The sequence below is a fragment of the Solea senegalensis genome, linkage group LG17, assembly GCF_019176455.1.
Source record: "Solea senegalensis isolate Sse05_10M linkage group LG17, IFAPA_SoseM_1, whole genome shotgun sequence".
Taxonomy (NCBI): domain Eukaryota; kingdom Metazoa; phylum Chordata; class Actinopteri; order Pleuronectiformes; family Soleidae; genus Solea; species Solea senegalensis.
In genome coordinates, this window is record NC_058037.1 from 10,361,064 (window position 1) to 10,384,618 (window position 23,555).

A 23,555-nucleotide genomic window follows, 5' to 3' on the forward strand; every position below is an offset into this window, starting at 1 on the left:
GACCATAATACCAACTCTTCTTCTTCTTCTGATTTTATTTGGTAGTAACGAGGAACAAAGATAGTTAAAGGAAATGTAGTAAAAGTTGCTAGAAATACAAACAACAAAGTAAAGTACAGATATGTGACGTACAGTAATGAAGAATTTGTACTTTGTTGCATTACAACACTGATAAACTTCATTGTGGTCATCTACTGTATATATGAGTGGTCATTTCCATATAAAGAAAGAAATATAATTGTTAGAATTCCCGATGGTTTGTGTAACTTTCTTCCTCCTGGAAATGTGGAGTGTCCAGTGAAACAATTTGAAATTGGATTTTGTTTGACTTTGCTCTCAGGTCCATTCTCTCTCTCTGTCTCTCAGAATAAACACACGTACACTTTTCATTTAAAGGTCCATATCAATTAGTTTCTTCTCCAGGAACCAGCTGTGTTTCTCAGAGCTTGTTAACCCCAGTGTGCGTGAGTGAGTGCATCATCCCCGTCCCGCATCAGTGTCGAGAATTAGATGCTTTCCCCTTAGTAACAGTTATTTTTCTCCGTGTGACATTTGCCACTTAGTTACACATGATTGGTCTCACAGGTCGAGGCAGTTAGCCTTTCAGCAATAAGTGATTTTAGGTATACGTTTTCCCTCCTCTCTGCCACTCTCCCTCTCTCCATCCTGTCACACTGTTGCATCACTCATATACAGCTGTTAGATCAACGTCAACGGCATGTGGCAAATAGCAGCTGAAGATAATGAGACGTGTCTACTTGCCTTTTTCATATTCTAAAAAAAAAAAAACATAAAGGTAAATGCAAGTAATAGTAGTGTTACATTATTTCAAAAGTGTGCACGTGAAAAATGATTTATTTAGATTAATATTGATACAAAATGTGTAAAATGATTAATTTGGGCTCTGACAATGTTATAAAACACATTTGTATTTCTGGCAGAGCATTGCCGCTCAGTGAGATTTCTTTTCTTTTTTTATACATCAAATCAATAATAAATGAATGAATTATTTAGATACATAAAAAACACAACCTTGCAACCTCACACACCTTGCAGACTTCTCTGAATTTTCTCATCTGTATTGGCTCCAAAAAAAACAAAGCCAACACATGCATTTGCACTTCAGCGGGAAGCACAATAATCAGCTAGAAAATAAAGACAATCAGGTAATTAAGTTGTAACATGGTGCCACCATGTGGCCTCACATGCACGGTCCCACTGCACACATGTCATCACATGAGAATTAAAAACATTTCATTTGGGATATTTTATATACATCAGAGCTGATATATTCATATATCGATTAAAAGTAACAAAGGCCAAAATTATAAAGTAGTGATATATATATATATATATATATATATATATATATATACATACATATATATATATACATATTGGTGTGTAGTGCTTTGAAGCCTGAGTCTGTCTGCTTTAAAAAATAACAAGCAACAATCTTTCAGAAGTCTCTCTCCGCAGGCCGTCTTTCACCGCTACTAAACTACTGAGAGTAATGAGGGAGACGCTTCAGGCAGTGATTTCAAAATCAGCGTTGTGTAGTCACAGCACAGACGGCTGGTTGTAAAAAATGTTTTTTTGATCACAACAGTCACATGTTATTGTGCCCCAAAGACACAGCAGTCCTTCTACCATTAGCGGCTTAACGTCCTCACAATGAGGCCGTGTATGTTTAAGAGCCAAAATCAAGTATATAAAGATGGAAAATGCGACTAGGCTATACTGTAATAGGATCAGTGTCCTTTATTCTCCCACTCTCAACAGCCTTCATTATCACTGGCTTAGGTTTGGATTATTGTGCCTGTATGTGATGCCTATTTAATGTATGTACCAACGCTCAGAGCCCATACATACATGAGACATTTCTATTGGTTTATTATTATTATCTTATGCTAATCTTCTTACATTTTTGTTCTTACTTCTATTTGATTGTGATGTATTTCTATTCTCTGTCCTTTCACTGCTGCAACATGTGATTTTCCCCAGTTATTCGCCAATAAAGTCAAATCTAATCTCATCATACATCCTTTTCTGTTTGATAAAATGTCTGTTTCAATCCCTTTACAGCCAGATACTCACTTTATTTCTCAAAAGTAAGATGGTGCAATCCAAATGTACAGTTTACTTCATATTGAGGAATATAATTAGATCTTATTATGACAGACAAATCATGAATGGTGCTAATACATTCAAATGTTCTCACTTTTACAGGTAGGTTTCTTTTTTTCTGTCTGTCTGCCTCTCTCCATCCACCAGTCACTGTGAATCCTCTTAGAGGTGGATTATGGGACTAAGATACCTACACGGAGAGAGAGACAGAGATGGACAGAAGATGAGCATGAGGCATACAGAGTGAGAGAGACACCGATTCAGGAAGAGAGAGAAGAAGAAAAGGGGAAATGGGGAAAACTCCTCGGCCTGAAAAGGGCCAGGAAAGGAGTTGGAGATGTTGTGTAACTGGGGTGAGTACAAAACCATTTCCATGTTCTAAAGTTAACCTCACTCACTGTATCATTTCAGCAAGTAAGATTTTGTAAAGTCAGACGACCATGAACAACTATCACCTGCATGCTCATTAATCTGCGCTGAAGTCAGAGCCTCAGTTTGGCTGCTGACGTGTATAATCTCGTGTACAGTATGTGTGTTCACTGAGTGACTCCAGGACAAACTGCAGTATTGTGATCACCTTTCTTTAATCTCACTTTCCTATCACAACAACAACAAATAGTAATTGAGTTGTTTTCCATTCATGTTGTTCACTGAAGGAAGAGCCAGCAGAGCACTGGAGTCCCACCCTCGCTCTCACACACAAAGCGGGGACAGACTAAGGGACGAGCTGACAGGGTGCCAACAATGCCTGGCTGGAGCATGTGCTCCGCTCTCTGCATCCTCATTGTGCTGCTACCAGAGGCCAAAGCAGACGACGTAAACAACACCCACCACAGTGGTGGTGGTGGTTCTCAGTGTGGGGAGTACACTAACCAGGTAACTGGCCGGATCTCACTGTACGCTCTCCTACTGGAATTCAACCAGTTCACCTTACTTTCAACTTCTTTTAAGCTGCGAATAGGGAGATGCTGCTGACCACACACATCAGAGCAGAGCTGTTTTTGTCTTTTAATTCTTTTTTTTTTTTTTATTCTGTTCAGGAAAAATACAGTTTTTAAAGTTTTATCTCATGCAAGAAAGAAAGATCTAGTTGTCTGTCTCTCAGACTTTGTGAAACCTCACTTTTTGAAATTTCAAATTTTAACAGTACATACATTAAACGTTCTTTAAATGTATATTCAACTGCTGGCTGTTTTATTTTCATTTGACAAACTTAACAAAAATGTCTCCACTTCTTCCTTACTATGACTTCAACCTCTTCTCTACACAAACAGAAAAGCTGAGGCGTACATGCTGCAGCTCCCATCCTTGCTCTTACACAAGACAAAGAAATCACATTTTCCATTTACTATAAGCATAGTGAAAACACAGCAGGATGATTTTCAATCAAGCAGAAATCAATTACTGTACTGGATTTTTCTTCATTTGCTCCTGAGACGAGTCAGTTCTGCAGGAATCAAAAATAATGTTTCATTTCCCAGCCTATTTACGGAGGGATGAGCAGCTATAACAAAAACGTGCTCTGGCAGACAAAGTGTGTTTAAGCGTCGAGTGGGGGACGAAGCTCTCAGATCCTTTATTTAAGTAAAAAGAATGGAAGGTAAGTAAAGGTCCAAGTATATTTAGAGTGTGGCAACACAACTGTGAATGTATAACAGATTTATCTTCTGTAGACAGTGAATTTAGGCTCCTTTAAAGGGTCACACAGGAAATCTGAAGTCTTTAAAATGGCTCAGGCAGCCACACAAAAAACAAACAAATGTTTTTTGTGTTATCTGAGCCGACTGTTGAAGTTCTTTCTCTGAGAATGGATTTGAAAGTTCAGTGCCAATATAAATCAAGGAGAGTTTTTTTAATGCAGTTTGCCAGATTCTCATGGAACAAATGTGTAATAAATAATGCATCAAACAGGTGATGGACAATGGGATGTGTCGTCTGGTTGCCATGCTGCCTCAGCTGGACGAGCAGAGGTGCCCGGATATGTTCCGCTGCACGGATGAAGTTTCCTACTGGCTGCACGAGAACGAGGAGAGGAAACAGCAGATGGTGGCGCTGAAGGAGATGATCTCCGTGCTGCAGGAGGAGCTGAGGAACCACCGTCATCGCATCAAGGTCCTTGAGCTGCAGGTGAGATCTCCATATTGACTTAGCAGGCCTGGGTCAGCTATCACTATCAATCCTTTTAACTGCTTTAAGTTCTTGAACTTGTCAACCCGGAGACTGCTTTTTGTTAAACCGACAACAGAACTCATTTGGAAGGTAAACTGCAACAATAATTTCAGAGCCAGACTTTTTATTTTATTCCCTCTGCAGAACTCTTCAGACTAGCCCGCGTTTGATCAAACAATCCTTGCACGTGGTTTCATTTGAACTTCAGCAATAGCTGTCAAGTGTGGAAATAGCTGTCAGGAGGAAACACATTACACTCATTCTTCACTGTAACCTGGTGCCTGGCCATCAAACTGGCTTCCCACCAACATGTCCTTGACCTTAGCCACTAACGAGATTAGCCTCCTACTCTTCCACGTGTTGCCTCGTGCGTCTCAGCTGGAGCAGTCAGTGGCCGACTGTAGATCACTCATGTGAGGTTCGTTAGAAAAGGGCAGAGGAGAAGGCTCTGTGAGACCGTGGTAATAGCAGTTAGCGTTATCCTCCGTGTCCACGCTAGGAATAGACTGACAAATACTGACTTTGACTTTGTGTCCAGTTTGTCCTGAGAGCAAAACAACGGTCGTGTAGCCTATTTTGGCACATTTTGTAACTCAGGAGGTGATGTTTGTGGTCTTGTTAGTCCGTCTGTTCTGTTTTTGAGCAACATAACTTGAAAAGTAAAAGGTGAATTTTGATGTCATTTTCTGGGGATGTAGGATATGGATACAGGCTTTTTGTTTTTTTTTTAAGTGAGATTGATGAGGGTATTGACACTATGGGAAAAATTGAGTTACATTTTATATTACAAGATAGAGATTTTAGATGAAACAAATGCAGTGCATCACGAAGACCAATCACATATTATATTATAATAACAATAATAATAATAACAATAAAAAAAGCATTTTTACTTTTAGGTCTGTTGTTATAGTTTTTTCTGTACACAGTCCTCAGTTCTATGTCTTTGTGTGGCTTTATGATGTCAGAGCGAGGAGAGAAACCACTTGAACATCTCCTTGGAACAGCGTTTACATGAGCTGGAGGTGAACTACGCTGAGGCCACCACCCTGCTGCACCTCCAGGGCACCCTGATCTTGGACCTACAAGTACACCTCATCTCTTCTGTCTTCCCCAGGGTGTAAAACAATTTTCTGAGAAGACGCAAACTCGTTTACTGACTGTCTGTTGACTGTTTGTCTCTCCATTTAGAACCAAGTCCACAATCTGACACTTTTGGTGAATAAGGTAAAAAGAAATCCCGGTTGTTTCATCAACATTGTTCGTCCCAACCCTCTCATGAGCGCTCAAGAAGCCCTGCACCCAGGTACGTCTCCAGAAAGCTCACATACTTGGATCTACCAGCAGATGGTGCCTAACTGCACTTGTTGATTCACTCGTCCTCCTCCTCCCTCTCTGTTGCCCTGTGTCCCATTCTTCCTCCAGAGCATCAGCATGTGAGGAACTGTCCCGTAGACTGTGCTTCTATCTACTACAATGGAGTGAGGAGATCAGGCCTGTACACAGTGGTGCCGTCACTGGCAGGCATGCCTGTGGAGGTTTACTGTGATATGGACACAGATGGTGAGTTATACACGTGTAAAAGTGGCTTCGTTTTTCACTCAAAATCACAGTTTTAAAATACATACACTCCACTTGTGGTACAGAGTAATGTACTGTATAGTGGAGCTGTGTGGCTTATAAATAATGTTCAATTTTAGATTATATGAGATATAAAGATGAATTTCTCTGAGCTCATGAATCATTTCTTTGTAATATACTAATACTAAAATATGTAAGAGTAACGTCTGTATTCTAGCTGTTTATGGTCTATATGACATAGTTAAAATACAATGGTTAGATTTAGTTTTAGATCATATTTGGTGTATTTCTTTGGCTTTTTAATAGCTGACATAGGATATTTACAGGTGTCAGGAAACGATCAAATCGCCTATAAGTACACTGAAATTCTGCTCTAACACAAATTGTAAGGCCGACAATTAAACTGTTGTTTATTGAGTTTTCTTACTCAATTTTATGTCGATTCCATGTATTTATTTGTCATGCGATAATATATGTTGTGATTTGGCACTATACAAATCAAATTGAATTGAATAAAACCTTTGCCAGATCCATGTATGTCAGTTTCATGTATCAAAATTTAATTTAGTTATTTGATATTTTAGATACCACATCACTGTATGATGATATCCAATATCTAAGCCTATATCTTGTCTCATGTCACATTTTTGATTTAATATGGAAATACTGCCCAGCTCTAGTGTGTATCTGACCTGTAGTCCTTTAGCTAAGCCCAGGAAAAGTCATGATGTGCTTTTTCCTCTTCGCATGTCTCTTTTGTGCCACAGGTGGAGGCTGGACTGTGATCCAGCGGCGAGTCGATGGCTCAGTGAGCTTCGACCGCAGCTGGGGGGAATACAGGGACGGCTTTGGTGATCTGCACTCCGAGTTCTGGCTGGGCAACGACCACATACATGAGCTGAGCACACAGGGAGATTACACCCTCCGCATTAACCTGGAGGACTGGAGCAACAAGCACAAGCACGCCCTCTACCGGAGCTTCAGGTCAGGCCCGAGAGAGCCAGTCGATGAGAAACACATGTGGAATTTCTCTCCCATTCCTCTGTAAATATGTTTGTGTGTGTGTGTGTGTGTAGTGTGGAGGATGAGGAGCACCAGTACCGTCTCCATGTGTCAGGCTTCAGCGGCACAGCGCACGACTCTTTCAGCTGGTACCATGACAAACAGGACTTCAGTACACCAGACAGTGGAAACATCTGTGCTGAGATCTCCCACGGCGGTTGGTGGTATAACCAGTGTTTCTACGCCAACCTCAACGGCGTCTACTACAGGGTAAGTACACAAAGAGAGAGAGAGACTCACTTTAAACCAGTGGTTCTCAAACTTTTTACACCAAGTACCACCAGAGAAAATATTGAGCTCTTGATGGCGTAAATGAGCCGAGCAAAATCAGATACAGACTTTTATTCCCAATAAGTTAATTTGCTCTCTCATCCTCCTCCTGAAAATTAGATTAAGATGGAGCGAGAGATAAGATGACTCCAATTATTATCTCATTCATTAATATTATTTTGTAATTTTCTACGCACTCCCTGGTATATACAGTAGAACAGTATTTCTGATTTCCCATCAGAGGACGTTTGCGTACTATTGGTGGTACACATACCACTGGTTTGAGAACCATGGCTTTAAACTGTTCTGTTAATGAAAGCTCTGACTACTTCCTGATCCCACAGGGAGGCCATTATGCCCCTAAAAGCCGGGGGCCGCTGGGGCCTGACGGGATTGTTTGGCACTCCTGGAAAGACTCTGATTATTACTCTCTACGCAAAGTCACCATGATGATCCGACCAAACGGCTTCCGAACCCGATTGTCACCATGAGCTGCTGTTCCCTTGGCAACGGTTGACATGCACCAAAAAAACCCTTTGACAATGAAACTGCACACCGTTGGGACACCGCACCGACGGCGACACACAGTAATTGACAGCACTTCAAGTTAATGGCAGCGGATTTGTAGTGAGTTAAGCATCAGGCTAACCTGTGGGAATGACATCTCTGCAGCTATGTCTGAACTGACATCATAATGCAAATATGCACCATTTTCTGCTGCATATTTTGGACTCAAAGTTTTAACTTTAGAGGTTTTTTTTGGGAGCCGTTTCTTATTTTGTACATATAATTTTTTTACCTTTAGTTTGATATAATACATACTGTGTATACCATTCATAACAAAAAGGCAGATTCTGTATGATTTGTATGACAGTGTTATGATGTGTTAGCACTGAGATCTTGTAAGACGAGCGTTTAATGAACACTTTGCACAAGTTGGTGTTACATTATCTACATTATGCTGCATTTTGAATTTCAGCCAACTTTGAATTGAATGAAACGTGTACACTTAATTTAAACAAGTGTTAATTTAAACAATTTCGAGTGTCCAATTCACCTAATCCCCACATTGCATGTTTTTGGACTGTGGGAGGAAGCCGGAGAACCCGGAGAGAACCCACGCACACACGGGGAGAACATGCAAACTCCATGCAGAAAGGCCCTTGTTCCAACCGGGGCTCGAACCCGGGTCTTCTCGCTGCAAGGCAAGAGTGCTAACCACTACTCCAATTTTTTCAATCTCTTTAACAATCAAAATGAGAGTTATAGAATACTTTGAAGATTGAATACATATACAGTACAGTAGTAGTAATTAGGCTACTCATCCCATGTGCAATATACTGTGACTTTACACAAATACAATATACAGTATACATAATAGTTATATGTTCAATCTTTGTTTATACTGTAAATAACAAGTCCTTACTGTATATATGCTGGAAACTGTCTATAATGTACATTCTATTTTAAACTTTTGTTAATATCTACATTGTACTTGTGAAATGCACGCCTATTATTTATTATCTTTACTGTCTTTGCTTCTGTGACAAAGTAAATTTCCACACTGCAGGACAAATAAAGGACTATCTTATCTTTATATATATATATATATATATGTATACACATATATGTACTTATATATATATATATATACATATATGTATGTATACACATATATGTACTTATATATATATACATATATATGTACATGTATATATATATACATATATATGTACATATATATATATGTACATATATATATACATATATATGTACTTATATATATATATATACACATATATGTACATGTGTATATATATAGATATATATATATTTATATATATACATATATATATACATACACACACATTATTATCATTATAATATCAATAGCTGAATTAATTTATACAGAAATTATCGTGACTGTTGATAAGTGCCGAACAGTTCAAATTTTGTATGGTCAAATAAAAAGTGCTTCACAAGAAATCGTAAGACAAATTTGTTAAAATCCAATCAAGCAGTTGATTAGAAGTAAAATAATATGAGAATTCATATACTGGTGTTCTGGTGTTCGCGATCTCTTGCTTAGTGACTTTGTGTAACACAAACATGCAGCTGCACCTGATGGCAGTCAGAGCCCAGAGTGGGGTAAAAGGGCTCTTTCACTTCCTCCTCTGCAGAACAGCACAAACACACTCTTTGAGCCTTCGCACAGGCTGCCGACTCATTCTCATTCCTGTCCATTGCTGGCGCAAGAATCTGCTGGTGCGAATAAGGACTTTACTGTGAGACAGTCAGAGGATGTTTTTTTTTTTTACAATTTGAATGACGCCGAGAACAAGATGAGGTCTCTTTTCAAAACACACGCACAAACACGCAGAACAACCGACCCAAGTCCAAATGAATATAAATCATTGTTTAATAAATCAAACACAATTTTTTTTGCTCCTCTCTGAGTTGCACTGTATTGAAAACACTTCTATACATAAAATAGTATCTCAGTGACAAGAAGCACCTTATAGGTCCAGCGGAATATATTTACTATATATATATATATACGTATATGTATAGTTTTCATGTATTACTTGATAAGAAAAGAATAAGGGAATAAGATTAGTGACTGATTGAAAGCTGGACTGTGAACAACGAACGAAAGAAAGAAAGAAAGAAAGAAAGAAAGAAAAAGAAAAAATGCATACTTGACACAGTCCATGTATAAAACACCACAATCTGGTCAAAAAGAAGACAAATGCTCTTCAAACTGCGGGAAAGGAATCGTGTTTGACTTGTGGCTTGAACGTATGTTGCTAAAACCAATAGACCTGACCTGAGCATCATCTGAAAAGTAAACTGCTGTGTCGTCATCCCCTGGCTGGAGATGTGTGCGGGGGAATTCAAATAACTCTTTTTGTACCCGAGTCATAGGGGTCAAGTCACGTGGGCAAGACAGGAAGGAGGTGGAGCTTCCTGTTAGCTTTTGAGGAAGTGCAGGAAGAGAATTTTATTTTTTATTTTTTTTTAAGAAAAACCCCACTGATTCCACCTGTGACACAACTCTTGAATAAACTCAGCAGTGTCTGACAAACACGCAGTAAAGCACTGATATGCTGCCCAGCCTACCTTTAAGCTTTGGTTTGTACTGTGGGTGCATAAGTACACAACAGATAACATTTTTTGTTACATGTGTAGATCATTTTAACGTGAAACAAAGAGAGAAAAACTGCAGTTAGTTTAGCTTTAAAACAACGTGAGCTTGAATTGCATTAGTAGAATAAAACAATCTGTGTCCGCAAGTGTAGCTTCCCGTGTGTCACAAACTGAATGGACCTTGCACAGAGGAAAGGATGTGTGTAAATATTGTGTCTCATTCTGCTCTCACTGCTGCCGATCCACGCAAAAAACACAACTGCCACAGTCTCTGTCAGCTGCTGCACGCGCACACTCACTAACTGTTTGGAAACGTCTGAGCACAGCGGACAAAACGTAACAGTGTGAGCTGCATCTGTTGGCATGAGAGATAACAAAAGAGACGAGGCAAAGGCAAAACAGAGAGAGAAGTGAAGACGAGCTGGTGTTTTACTCTTTTCTTGTAGTGCGAGACGTTTCACATCGTGGTGAACTGACTGTGTGCTTGTCTCAGTTTGGCAGCAATCTGAGGAGTGAAAAGAGAAGAGAGCAGCATGAATACACACTCAGAGGGTGATGAGGAGGGTTTAGCCACAGGTGTCAAGGCAACAAAGAGGACAAAGTGATATGGACTCTAATTCACTCTGATAAATAGTCAGTAAAAAAAAAAGAAGCCTTTACCGTCTCGTAAAACTTGACTTGCTCCTCCAGGTACAACTGCATGACCCTGTTGTAGTCGTAGATACGGTTGTTATGGAAGTGGTTCATCTCAGCTGAGACAGACCAAAAGAGAAATGACAGAGATCAAAACAACACTTCACGGTGAACAGCACAACTCCATTGCCTCTGGCGGAGAGAGTCCAGTACCTTGCAAAGAGTAAGACATCGTGCTGACGCGTTTGGACATGGTGACTTTTTCCTGAACGCTTATTTTACTTGCAGCCACCAGCTTGTCGCCCTCCTTCACCTTTTCTATGGCCGCCTGCAGGAATAGAAAATAAGCAAATAGGAAGGGAGACTCGAGATACATTGCATTAGGACGCGAAATCATCCAATCATTTGTATCTAGAGCACCAGCACTTCATGATCTGTTTTTATTTGAATCCATATTTAGATCAGATGCATCAACATACCTATATTTCACTACTAGGCAAGTTACATATTTACAATGGGTAAATATCCGCGAGTATAAAATTACAAGCCAGTATAACTAGTTTGTGCTGTAGAACCAATTGACTTAAGAGGAAACTGCATTTAAAAACAATTTTCCTAATAAAACTGTGTTTGTATTCATTTCTTAAAGTACCTTGTGGACTCCAATGGTGTCTGGGAAGCATCCAAGAAGACCCTTGTATTCATTGTTGGTCTCCATGAGGAAATGGAGATCCTTCTTTGGCTGGAAAGAGAACAAACAAAACGAAAAGAGAGATGAGAGGGTGAAAAAGGGTTTACTTACAGGAGGTTAAGCTGTTACATTTAGATGAAGAACACGGGAAACATTACGTCATAACGTAATTACGTGAAACTAACACACCATCTCCAAATTCAGCTGAAAATCAAGTGATATCCAACTACTTGCACACAAGTGAAAACTCTAGATTCATCTCTTCATCTATGGAGCATCTGTGGATAAAACAGCAGATAAGGAAAAGCAGCCTTTGGGTTCCTGAGACGAATCCATGTTCAAACAAAGGCCTTCCTTAAGATCCTCTTAACTGTATCACAGCCGTTTCTAAAGTGCTAAATGCTAAACTCTGCAGGAGCGCTGACGAGGCAAAACCTTACCAGATAAATTCCTTCCTCTCTTGCTGCTGGGACATAAAAAAATAAAGCCCAGGGTTTACAAAATACCACACTGATCTAACTAAACAGCTAAGACACATTCAAATAGTAGATTAAAACATGGTTTAGGAAATTCTGCAGTCATTACTCCTTCTTTTAGTGATACACATGTCAGGAACAGGACGCTGAGGTAAAGGGGTCATGGAAGGGACATAGCTATGACGTAAACACCGGCTAAAATAAGGAAACGTTTACAGATAGTACAAATTGTTGTGAACATTAATAGTAAACACAACAATGTGGTTGATAAAAAACGTCCTGAAAAAAACTTCAGGAAACAGTTTGAGAGACAGGGAAACATCCCTATATGTCAAACACACATAATAGGGTGGACTTTAATGACATGAACATTACAGTAATGGCTGTTTGGGTGAGATTATCACAGCAACACAAAAGTAAACACCAAAGAATCAGAATGTACCTGCTCCGCAACCATCTGCGCTATCTCCTCGTACGTCTTCCCTGCCGCTGTCATGGCGTCAGTCAGGACTGACTCACCTGGAAATAAAAAAAATGTCATAACTCTTGTTTCTCAAGAGAACTTGTTTGTCAGTTGGATTAAAAAGGAGATTTCTAAATCCTGGCAGAGTAAACTGCACCCGCTGTTACACGGAGATTTTAACAGGCACTGATTACAGCATCATTGTGGAGGAGTTACAAAAGAGAGCAGCAAATGCCTGTATGTTTTAAGATAATATTTGCATTATCACCTTGGTATCCGCTGCTGGTGAAGACAGAGGAGAGGTTTTGGAAGGCTTTCCCAATTCTCTGGTACTCTTTTGGTAACGCTGTGTGTGTGGGGACACAAACAAAGTGTAAATACAGTGTTTTAAGTTGACAAAATACTCAATCTAATGATCACTTCTTCTAATGTAAACAGTAATTATGGCACAAAGTGAAGGTGTTAGCCTGTGTGGACTAAAACATGTGTTTTGTGCAGCGTATCCGTACGGCCTGTGCATCTCTTCCAGTGCTCATGTCCCACAGTGAGGATTTCCTTCACTCCATCATCCATGGCTTTGGTGAACCTGCTGAACTGCTCACACTTCTGTTCCCTGCATAAGAGGAGCGTACAGTACACGCATTACTGTAGCGTTATTCAACACATAAAGAAGCCCACAGGGACATGGTTTGTAAAGTTTAAACTCACACTTCCAAGGGATCTAAGTCTGGAGCTTCCGGCTCTATCGTGGAGAAGATCATCACTCCCACCGTCTCGTCCTTCTCTGCTTTTCTCTTCCCCGTCTTCCAGTCCTGAATGAAATCAGTCACTTATTTTTAATCACACAGTGAAATGAAACAGCAACAATGTCAAACAAAATGGAGTAATCACAGATTATCCCATGTTAAATGTAACCCAGAAGAAAAGCATTCCGACACCTTCTCATCCTTGTAGGTCAGGAAAAGCTGAAAAACATCACTGCAGGAAATAATGGGGTGCCTGCACATCCTGGTCATCCATCCCTGCAACCGCTCCATGCGCATCTTAATAAACTCCTCCTCAAAGCGCCCTGGGAATGCAGCGAGTCGGACAGTCAACAGATTTGATTTACATCAGCGGAAAAATATGTGCCTTTCCTTTACAGTCGTCTTCTTACCGGTCACCTGCTTGTCCGGTAAGGACGGGATGGGGATGGCTGAGCCAAATTTGTCGAGGAGCCGCTCGTACAGCCAATCAAAGTGCTTGTATCTGTGGTTGACTGGACGGTTTGTGGTCTGCAAATCAATCAAATGGAGTTTAAGTCATGTAAACTCCAGAAACAATTCTTTCTCCCTGTGGAAAGAACAAGATACAGATTTTCAAAAGGCTGGAAATTGTCACCTGATACTTACATTGGGCGTGACTTGATACTCAATGTAGCTCTTGAGGCCGTACATCTTTGTGCCTTTTTTGGGATCTGCCACCACACAATCTAACTGAGTTTCTGGATAAAGCCACACAGGACCAACTTCTCCCATCTAAGCATGAAACATTAGGTTTAGAAAAAGTGTTATTTTATAGCATAAAACCACAGATCAAGAGAGGAAACTATAAAATGATGTCACAAAACAACGGAACCTTTTCTCAAAGGTTTTTGGAGAGAACTTACATAAATCGCAAGCTTCTCTTTGCCCTTGACAAGCTGCTTGCACAGGAGGTAGAGCTCTGGACCAGATTTGGAGAACCCAGGGAACCTGAGGGAAAAGGCTGACAATTTGAAAAGTGGAAGCTACCGATCTTTAGGAGAGCAGTCTGACAAATACTGGTGTTGCTCAAGGAGGCTGCATGTTCCATATCTATGTCAGAAGTTTCTAATTACTACCACAGACACTAGGGCTGAACGATTTTGAACAAATATCTAATTCCAATGGTCATTTTTTTTTTTTTACATCATTATTATCAAACATATTTAAAATGATTACTGGGCGATATTTGTGCAGATCTGTGAGAAACAGACATGTTCCCTTCAGTCTGTAGAATAAGATGTGTACAGATTAAGACAGTAATTGATCTAAAATTATATTTTGACACACATTTTGGCTTTAATAAATTGTGTACCTCCTGTGATTTGAAAACTGCAGTAGACTGTATTGCGATTTTGATAAAACTTCAAGACATTGTTCAGCCCGAGCAGATACAATTTGGGCCTTTGTCATTGTGGCCCCTAAATTATATTTTATATTTTAAGAGTGATTCAGACATTAATGGAAGGCTCAGTACTAGAAAGTAATTGCTCAGTAGCACAGCCTCATGCTTTAGTAAGTCTTACTTGTTGAGGGAGATTTTCATTGAGGGTGCATGAGCTCCAGCTCTCTGCATTGCTCCACTGTCTCCAGCTTCAGAATCGGCGTAACCACCCGTGGACTTCACGTCATCCCACTCATCATCCCACTCATCATCCTCTGCTCCTGAGTTCACACATGCACACACACACATGCACAGAAGTTGTTTTGAAAATGCTGACACAAGGAATGCAACTTCCTTTCTTGTGCTTTATAATATAACAATGCACTGTACTGTGGGTAAAGAGGTTTCTCGACAAGCTGACTTTAAGTCATTGTGTGAGAATATATGAATTATTTCAGTTGATTAAACTTTGCTGATTATTTTCATGACTGTGTTGTAAAAACTACTAAAAAAGAGGCTGCACGAGCCTGTTACCACGTTAACAAATTACATTTTATACCAACAAACAATCATTTGTAATGAAGCCCTATTAGTTGCAGACTTTGCACTTTGCCCCAGTTTGGATGTTTAATGAGTTCAAGATTTAATTTCGGCAGTTCCATTTTGTAATGCACAAACAAATACCATGCACGCTTGAGTTAACGTCATGCTTGCACAGTGCAGACACTCTTCAGAGAAATCAGCAGCCAAAGGGTTAAAATGGTTCATACATGGAATTCATTTGAATTTCCCTTTCTAGTAAATAAAGACTTCACTGGTAAAACATCCTTGTCAGAATACAACATGCAGCCTGTAAAGCACAGGACATGATTCAGACACTAGTAAAAGGCAGATTCTAAGGTCTGTGTTACATCTGCCTGATATCAAAATGATGAAACATAGCATCAGAGACAAGTTTATAATTCACCTGCTGCACAATCTGACACAAACTCCCCATTAAACACTACCAAATATCATTGAAGTGTGAGAGACGTACGTGTTTTAATGCTGTACTTTGAACTCATAAATCCACTGCATGTATCAGACAAACACTGTAATCCTGTCACACTCTTAAACTACACATCACAATGAAGTTATGTTAATGCCATATTACTCAAGCATTCAAATGTGTGAGATGCATGCTTTCATGAGTATATCCCATGATCTCCATTGTAAATTGAATAGGATTAAAATGACGTCACGATCCACCATCACATCAAAGGGTGGAATCGACGATCTGCATGACCGGGGTGCAGACTCTCACTGAAAGGAAACACAGCTCAACGGGTTCTGATTCAGTTCAGTATTTCCAGGCTTTCATCAGTGCTGTTGCTAAGTACACAAAACCTCTCTGTTATGATAGAGATTTTAGAAATGTCCTTGCTAAATGTTGGAGTTTAACACACATGTTCTCGGATTTGCTGAGGCAGATTTTCTAACAGTTCTTAGCCACTGAATCACACGTTCAGTGAAAAAAAAAATAGAGAATCGAATCGAATCAAGGATTTGGAGAATCGTGACACCCCTAATGCATCGTAAAATCATTTGCAAGAAACCATCATTCTTCATGAGTACCTACTATCAGTTCACACACACACACACACACACACACACACATTAGGAGAAAACCTTCCACCACACAGAGCACAGGATACCTGTGTAATCGATAAGGTAAGGATATGGGTAGATGTCTTTGGTGAGAGAAAGAGAGGAAAAGTCTGTTAATTCTGCTCTTCTCCAATCACCCCCTCTTTTTTTTCTTTTTTACCAAAACAGCAGGAGAATGTAAAAAACAGGTCAAGTCGTTTATCCGTCTGAGTCATGAGTGAGACCAATGTTTCCAGTGCCTGGCAAAAACAGAATCATAACTTGATGGTCCTCTAACACACTGGAGCAGCTCTGGAGAGCGACTAATTGCAGACTGTGAAACAACATTTGCAAATAATGACTCCATGCTTTTTAGTTCCAGATTGGAGTGTTTACTTTATATCCTTTAAGTATCTCCATATCGAGGGAAGATGAAGGTCATTATTGGCAGTATTCCTGGTTTAAATTGCTCAATACATGCTCTACTTGGCCTACTCTATATTTCGGTCTGTGAAAGATAACGTGTATAGTCTTGCTGCTGAACATGAAGATCATCTTAGAACTAGGACACTTGCTACATTTGCTGATAAGTTTGTGTATTTCTTTCCTTCTTTAATCCAAACAGAGACATTCGATCTAGCCCAGAGAACTTTGTAAACAGGACGTATTCTCAAATACTGACTATTGTCTGATGTAGCAACATCTGTTACAAGCAAAACAAGCAGCTCAACAAGGAGAGGATATCTGACTGGGCATTTGTGAACACCACAAGCAGCATGATCTTGTTGCACTGCAGTGCAGTGTCACATGTATTTCTCGTTCACAGTATTTAATGAACTGCATTGGGATTGCAGAGGACACGGCCATAGGTCTTTGGTTTGGACTTATCCTGTCAAACAACAGAAAGTAATATGAATGTATCCAGTGTAGCATTTATCTATTGTTCCGCTTTGAATAACAGCACTAAACGGTGGAAGTGCAATCACAGAGAGGAAAATAAGGGATATCACTGCTTCATCTTTATTCTTGAAAATTAAACTCGCTGCAGCATGGCAGACATCACCTTCTGGTCACATGACAGAGGTGGCATACATCGCTCTATTGCAGCCTATGCTTAGTGAGTTTACATGATATCTAGCGTTTTTTGATTATATGTTTTTCTTGTGTATTAACACATAATTTGAACAAGGCTTTTGACTGAAAAGCTGTGTCATTACCTGGGCCCTGGTAAGCCTGAGGGTGGCCATGTGATGCGGAGCTCCATGGGTCAGGGGCAGTCTTCCCAGTCTGGGTGCCCTCCGGATTAGATGCCCAGTTGTTGTTGGAACCCCCTGATGGGTCTGTGTTCCACACTGACCAGGGATCATTACCGTTACTTGCCTACAAGCAAGGGAGGGATAAAGGGAATGTTAGAGATGAAGGAAGAAAGGAAGTTCAGAGTATGGAGAGAAGGCAGAGTTGAGTCCAGCCTAGTTTGGAGTCTGTTTCATGAGAAGCTGACAGTAGTTTTAAAATAACATGACCTCAAAGCCGAGCTGGCCTATAACAAGGAGTCTGTTAATATAATCATTCACCTCAATGGCAATTTGATGCTTCATAACACATGAAAACAATCCAAAACTGGGCTTTAAAAAAAACAAACATACATAAACAAAAACATTCCCAAGCCCACATATCCTTTTACAGTACATGAAAAATTAAAAATGCAACTCCATGCCATTCTTCTCAGCTGAGTTTGTGTGTGCTGTATGTTGGTTGCACTTAGCTTGATGCAAACAAAACACTGCTATAATGCAAGGGCATTAACTTCACCATGTTATGGGCATCATCATATCAAAATACATTAGTAAGGAGCACCACTCCAACATCATTCAAGATTTAGGAGCAACTTTAGTGTACATTAAGAGACATTTTATTCAAATGCAAGTCAAGCTGACCAAAAAAAAAGGACAAAAGGACGATTATTGACATTTATGAGAATCTGATCATCATCATCTATAAAGTAATGGCAGCAATTTGGCTGAATGAATCACCAGTGTGATAAGTCAATCATGTACGTGAGATGTAAGACTCATTGACACTGAATTGTAAACTTTTTCACTCTTGCGCTGCAAGACAATGTAGATGAAAGATGTGCAAATCATTGGTGACTTGACTGTGACTCCATTCTGTTGTGAAGATGTGAGCTCATGCTTTCTTCAGGTTGTATTGTAAAGGGGGCCAAAGCAGACCAATCAGAGTGGAGGTGGCTGGGTGAGTGTGGGAGGCACTGCATTCGTGCCCCTGACCACACCCACCACCCCTATGTAGTGGTTACCTCATCGGGGGACGAAAGATAGGGGGAAACTGGGGTGTCAGGGGTGTCAGGTTGAGGACTCAAGCCCCCAGCATCCACCTTGAGGGGAAAAAATAGTGACATCATCACAACGCGCCAGCAGTGACGGTTAGCAGGGATTGGTTAAGGTGATGAGAGACAGCGAGAGGGTTAACGGCTGACACATTTCCTGCCATGACTCAGCCTCTTACTGTGCAAATTTCTACTGATCCAGCAGTACGCTCACTTTTGTGGAACTTCCTGTCTGCTGACGGGGGGGAAAAAAAAATCTCTACAGCCTCTTTTACTCCTCTTTCTATCTTTGTGAAGCTTGTGGGTTCACACAAGCCACACTGGCATCAGTAAATCTCTCATCGCTGCTTTTTCTTCAGAATCCATTACATGTATGTTTGAGTGAGAGAACAAAAACACGGCAGATGTGTTGCGTGCGTGTGTGTGTGTGTGTGTGTGTGTGTGTGAGTGTGGCTTTACTATATCCATTTCACTTTTACTTCCACATTCTGCCTAACTTGAAGGAACTAGTGACTACTAATTTTATAATGAAAAAGGATATTTTACGTGATACTTCATGAAGTATGGGTGAGCACAATACCTGGTTTTGTGCAGGTGCCGATGCGGGAGCATAGGCATCAAAAAAGGAAAGGTCTTGAGATGCAACATTTCCAGCACTCGGTGTGGGTGCTGTGGTTCCTGCTCCTGGGAACGATGGAGTCTGATGACCAAACTATAAATGAAAGAATACAAGACAAAAACAATCACTTCCCATTAGGTTAAAAAAAAAAAATCCAGATATTCCACAGTGATCTGATGACTTTTAAAGACACATTCTTCTGAGGTTATGTGATTGTGTCTCCTTTGCATTTCCTGCTTCCCTGTGTGAAGCAGGGAACCAACGTTTTGGTTTTACAGATCTAATTTTTTACCACTGGAGGGACCATGTCCTGTTGTTTTTCACTGGATACTACATAAGCCACTCATAATTAGTCATTAGTGCTTTTCTGCCATTTGGGTGCAGAATCAAAACAATCTGGGGGCAGCTGGAGAGGTAACATGAGGTCAAACAAACACATCCATGTGAACGGTTGAGCAGAGCTAAGCAGTTGGATAATATCAGTCTCTCTCTCACATACACACACATGTTGTAGTAAGTGAGGGCAAACTGTTAAACACACTTCACAGTCTCTTTTAATCATGCTCTTTCTCTCTCCGTTTCAGAATGTCTCATGAGTGAATCATAACCCCACTTGACACAAACACCACAATCAGCAAAACACTGTAGGCAGCACATCCTGTTGTGATTGTACTTTATGCTGTGCCCGATATTACCATCGTACAAACAGGGACTGTCGAACTAACCTCAATATAGTCTTCTGGCACCAGTCCAACCTCCCCTCTAGAGTTCTGTGCTTCAATCCAGCCTCCTCCAATATTCTGAAATAGACACATTGGCGTGAATTACTGTAATTGGTTAAGATGTCTGCACTGCATGCACTCAAGCACACAAGACCAGGTTAATGGGGAACATCCCATTAGATGTTCCCCATTAGAGATGAATCTGGGAATGGATTTATTTCCATTGCCATCTCTGCCTCCTTCTACAGGATTTTTTAAATTGAACTGCTTTCAAAAATACTTTTTTGAGGCACTTAGATGATCTGATCGCAAGAGCACATGCTTTGCAATTAGAAAGTAATTCAAATACCGCCCCTGTCAATATTAATCTATTAGCAATTCAAACAGATTCCCTCAAATTATAAATGTGTTTCTCCAATCACCATTAAGGGAACAGCAGGTTTTCCATTTGACAATAACCAGAATTACCAAGTATTCATAAACAAACAGAAAACTGGAAGGAAAGTGTATTCTTCCTTTTTGTTTGAAACGCAGTAGGTCCTGACTGGATTAATAATACAGACTCTGATTAGAAAACAGAGCGACCTTTAAACTGTTGGCAGCTCTCTGTCATGACTTCATGGTCACGCCCTCTTTTTTCCCTGTTTATTTTTTCTTTTGACACTCACTGTTTAGTGAGATCATGTGACATAGACCTTTACAGGACTGACCACATTGAATAAATAGCTCAGGGGGAGCTTCACAAATATTTAACTACAGGCTACAGAACACAGCAGTTCCATTTGACTTACTAACATTTGAGGAAGAAAACAAATTGAAATTATTCTGACATTTAAATCAGAGTTTTGGTCTTCCTAACCTCTTCCACAGTGTATGTGGAGGATATACTTAAGTTTCCTGTTGGGGTTAGGGTTGATATACACAATGCTGTGGTGTGCACAAACCAGTACCAACAATTTTTAAGGTATAATAAAATAATGAAAACATGTATAAAACTGCCAATAATGTACCTCTCTGCCATGTATTTCGATCACACACACACAAACAATTCACACATTTGAGGTTAGGCATTTTATAGATATGATGTGTTGTGTCTTTGCAGTGTTACTATACAGTGCATAAACATAATGATATATACTGAACCTCTGTTATACTAAAGTTTAACCATGACACATACTGTTATTGAATTATTCCCCAGCCCTACGTACACATATTCTTATTATGATAAATGGACTGCCAGTATTGTGTTACCTGATTAGTGACCGTGACTGTCTCGCCTTCTTTTACCGTCAGTTCGTTGTTTCCAGCCTCAGCAGTGAAGTCATATAATACCTGTGCCTGAACACAATCAAGAAGAAAACATGCACATAAAACTTACTGTATGTTTGTTGGACACTTTTTTATTAAAGGCCAGCTTATGAACTTATAGTTGTACATGTATGTTCAACCAACACCAGTTCGTACATAAACCTCCTCATAAGTAGTGAAACTGGACAAACTAGTTCTTTTAGGACGCTGACTCTTAAGTGAACACCAGTATCAACAATAAACAAAGCCAAAAAACATTGTAGTTTTGGTTCAGTCCCCTTCTCCTGGGGCCCTAAAAACACACACAAACTTGTGCAAGGTTATAGCAGTAAAAATGCAGTGCATCCTCCCTTTTTATTGACTGTTCAGCCCTAGCAGCTCATTTATTGTCATTAATTTGACTAAACAAATTCATTTGAACAGCCGCCTCTAATCCAAATTACAGTCAAGTGTTATTAAAACAGTGACAACTTTGTTCCTTCACCATCGCAAAGGAATGTATTTTGTCTTCCTTGAACAGAGACCTAGTTCTTTAAACAGAGAACTTGAGAAAAAAAGCCACTGCCTCAGCTGTGCAGGCTCAAGGAAGTGCAGCACTTACTCTGCTAGCACTTACTCTACTGCTTGATATGTAATTTTGATGACCAGAAATAAGAATCAAAACATCCTAAAACTGCATTCAAAGTTAGATTCAGTCTCACTCAATTACATTTTTTTTATTATAAAAGAAATACTAACACTATGTCTAAGTCTTCCAATAATGATGGTAAACAATAATCCCTCTCCCTCATTGTGTGTTCAGTGCTGTACAAAGCACTAAATAACAAAAGCCACACACAGCCCAAGGACTACACTTCCCATGATGCCCCGGGGGAAGAAATGACCCGCACTGGAAAGGTAGTAAAATGTCACAAGACACTTTCTTTATGAGACACATTTTCCATTTACAGCAAAAACACAACAACAATCTCACTCATATAGCAATTTTCTCATCATACGTTGTTGTGAACGTCTGTAACACACTATCAGAGCAGCGTCCGGAAATGTGTTTTTGAACTCTTCGTGTTTGTTTCCCAAAGCAACAGGCTGCTTCATTACAACTTCAACAGTTCCAGACAGAAACATGAACCTAGAAATCTGTCAGGAGAACATGGAGGACGGCGTACATTTGAAGGAGGGCTGACGTTAAAACTGAGCATGGAAGTTGTCAGGCTTACCTTTAGCGCCATTATCGGAGCTTTGACCAATCATTACAAAACAGGCCCTGTGGTTTTCAGGATCTCCAGTCCTCAGCTGGACATTTCCCCCCGCTGCTTTTCCACTGAAGGCGAAGAAAACACGGTGGTTCCTCCCGGTGTACAGCCGCCGCAACCACGGAACGCTAACACACTTACTTAAAAACACTGTTGTGGTTTTCCTTTTAAAAACAAAACAAAAGCCTGGGGTAAAATGATAAGAAGAATATCGGACGAGTGCGACAGTAAGTTTGAGGCGCGCAGACGTAGAGAGAGCTGTGACAGCACGGAGGAGGGAGTGACCTGCACCGCGGAGGAAAACCGGAAAGGTATCGTCGCTCTGTTATGACCCTCGAAGACATGACTGGTCCACATAAAAGTGCATGAATCTAGAAATAAAAGTTGCTCACAACAACAGAAAAAAAAAATATATGATACTAGTGCATTCCCGAACCACGTGTTTTAATACCATAGAATCAAATGGCCTCAAACATGTATATATATATATATATATGTATAGACATATACATATATATATATATATATATATATATATATATATATATATATATATATATATATATATATATATATACATATATATAAATGTATATATATATATATATATATATATATATATATATATATATATATATATATATATATATATATATATATATATATATTACTGAGGTCCAGAGTGGGAGAATATAGTGACATCCAATGTTGAGACTTCACATTATAAAGGTGAACTCATCCACTCACCAGCAGCATTTAAGGGAATTATCTTGGCCTATAAATACTGGAGAGGATTTTCCTTCTTCTTTGTTTGTATACAAAATGTCTGCATCTAACTGTGAAATGTATGCTCGGGCTGGTTTGTCCCATGCACGTATAGTAAGAATAAGATCAG

At 39.8% G+C, this 23,555-nt stretch overlaps 2 protein-coding genes across 5 annotated transcripts; one reads left to right on the forward strand and one right to left on the reverse strand.

Annotated features, from left to right (window-relative positions):
- The first annotated feature begins 2,364 nt into the window (after positions 1-2,364).
- Positions 2,365-8,287, forward strand: si:ch211-203k16.3 (angiopoietin-related protein 1). Its single transcript, XM_044048580.1, has 9 exons — positions 2,365-2,480; positions 2,784-3,003; positions 4,039-4,254; positions 5,265-5,384; positions 5,488-5,602; positions 5,722-5,859; positions 6,645-6,861; positions 6,954-7,149; positions 7,554-8,287. Exons 2-9 carry the CDS (start codon positions 2,872-2,874, stop codon positions 7,698-7,700), a joined length of 1,281 nt encoding a protein of 426 aa, XP_043904515.1. The 5' UTR covers positions 2,365-2,480; positions 2,784-2,871; the 3' UTR covers positions 7,701-8,287.
- Positions 8,288-9,610: 1,323 nt separating this feature from the next.
- snx9b (sorting nexin 9b) lies at positions 9,611-22,915 on the reverse strand. 4 transcript variants are annotated; one of them, XM_044049350.1, is made up of 19 exons: positions 22,625-22,915; positions 21,351-21,437; positions 20,103-20,177; positions 19,339-19,470; positions 18,729-18,806; positions 17,629-17,791; positions 14,928-15,078; positions 14,268-14,352; positions 14,011-14,136; positions 13,776-13,893; positions 13,558-13,688; positions 13,328-13,431; positions 13,129-13,232; positions 12,888-12,965; positions 12,599-12,675; positions 11,642-11,731; positions 11,203-11,317; positions 11,017-11,108; positions 9,611-10,861 (listed from the first exon to the last, which is right to left on the reverse strand). In XM_044049350.1, exons 1-19 carry the CDS (start codon positions 22,634-22,636, stop codon positions 10,814-10,816), a joined length of 1,866 nt encoding a protein of 621 aa, XP_043905285.1. In that variant the 5' UTR covers positions 22,637-22,915; the 3' UTR covers positions 9,611-10,813. The 4 variants fall into 4 exon arrangements, with proteins under 4 accessions (XP_043905285.1, XP_043905286.1, XP_043905287.1 ...); XM_044049351.1 differs by having other exon boundaries at positions 14,928-15,066; positions 22,625-22,914; XM_044049352.1 differs by lacking the exon at positions 18,729-18,806 and having other exon boundaries at positions 22,625-22,914.
- Between the last annotated feature and the right edge of the window lie 640 nt (positions 22,916-23,555).

Bases quoted from the DNA above. Each gene is read 5' to 3' on its own strand.
- si:ch211-203k16.3 (XM_044048580.1), top strand. From the start codon at position 2,872: ATGCCTGGCTGGAGCATGTGCTCCGCTCTCTGCATCCTCATTGTGCTG. The intron at 5,860-6,644 runs GTGAGTTATACA...TTTGTGCCACAG, and splicing joins CTGTGATATGGACACAGATG to GTGGAGGCTGGACTGTGATC. The intron at 6,862-6,953 runs GTCAGGCCCGAG...GTGTGTGTGTAG, and splicing joins GCCCTCTACCGGAGCTTCAG to TGTGGAGGATGAGGAGCACC.
- snx9b (XM_044049350.1), bottom strand. The intron at 19,471-20,102 runs GTTAGTTCGACA...TTTCATTTATAG, and splicing joins TGCCAGAAGACTATATTGAG to TTTGGTCATCAGACTCCATC. The intron at 14,353-14,927 runs GTAAGACTTACT...CTTTTCCCTCAG, and splicing joins ATGAAAATCTCCCTCAACAA to GTTCCCTGGGTTCTCCAAAT.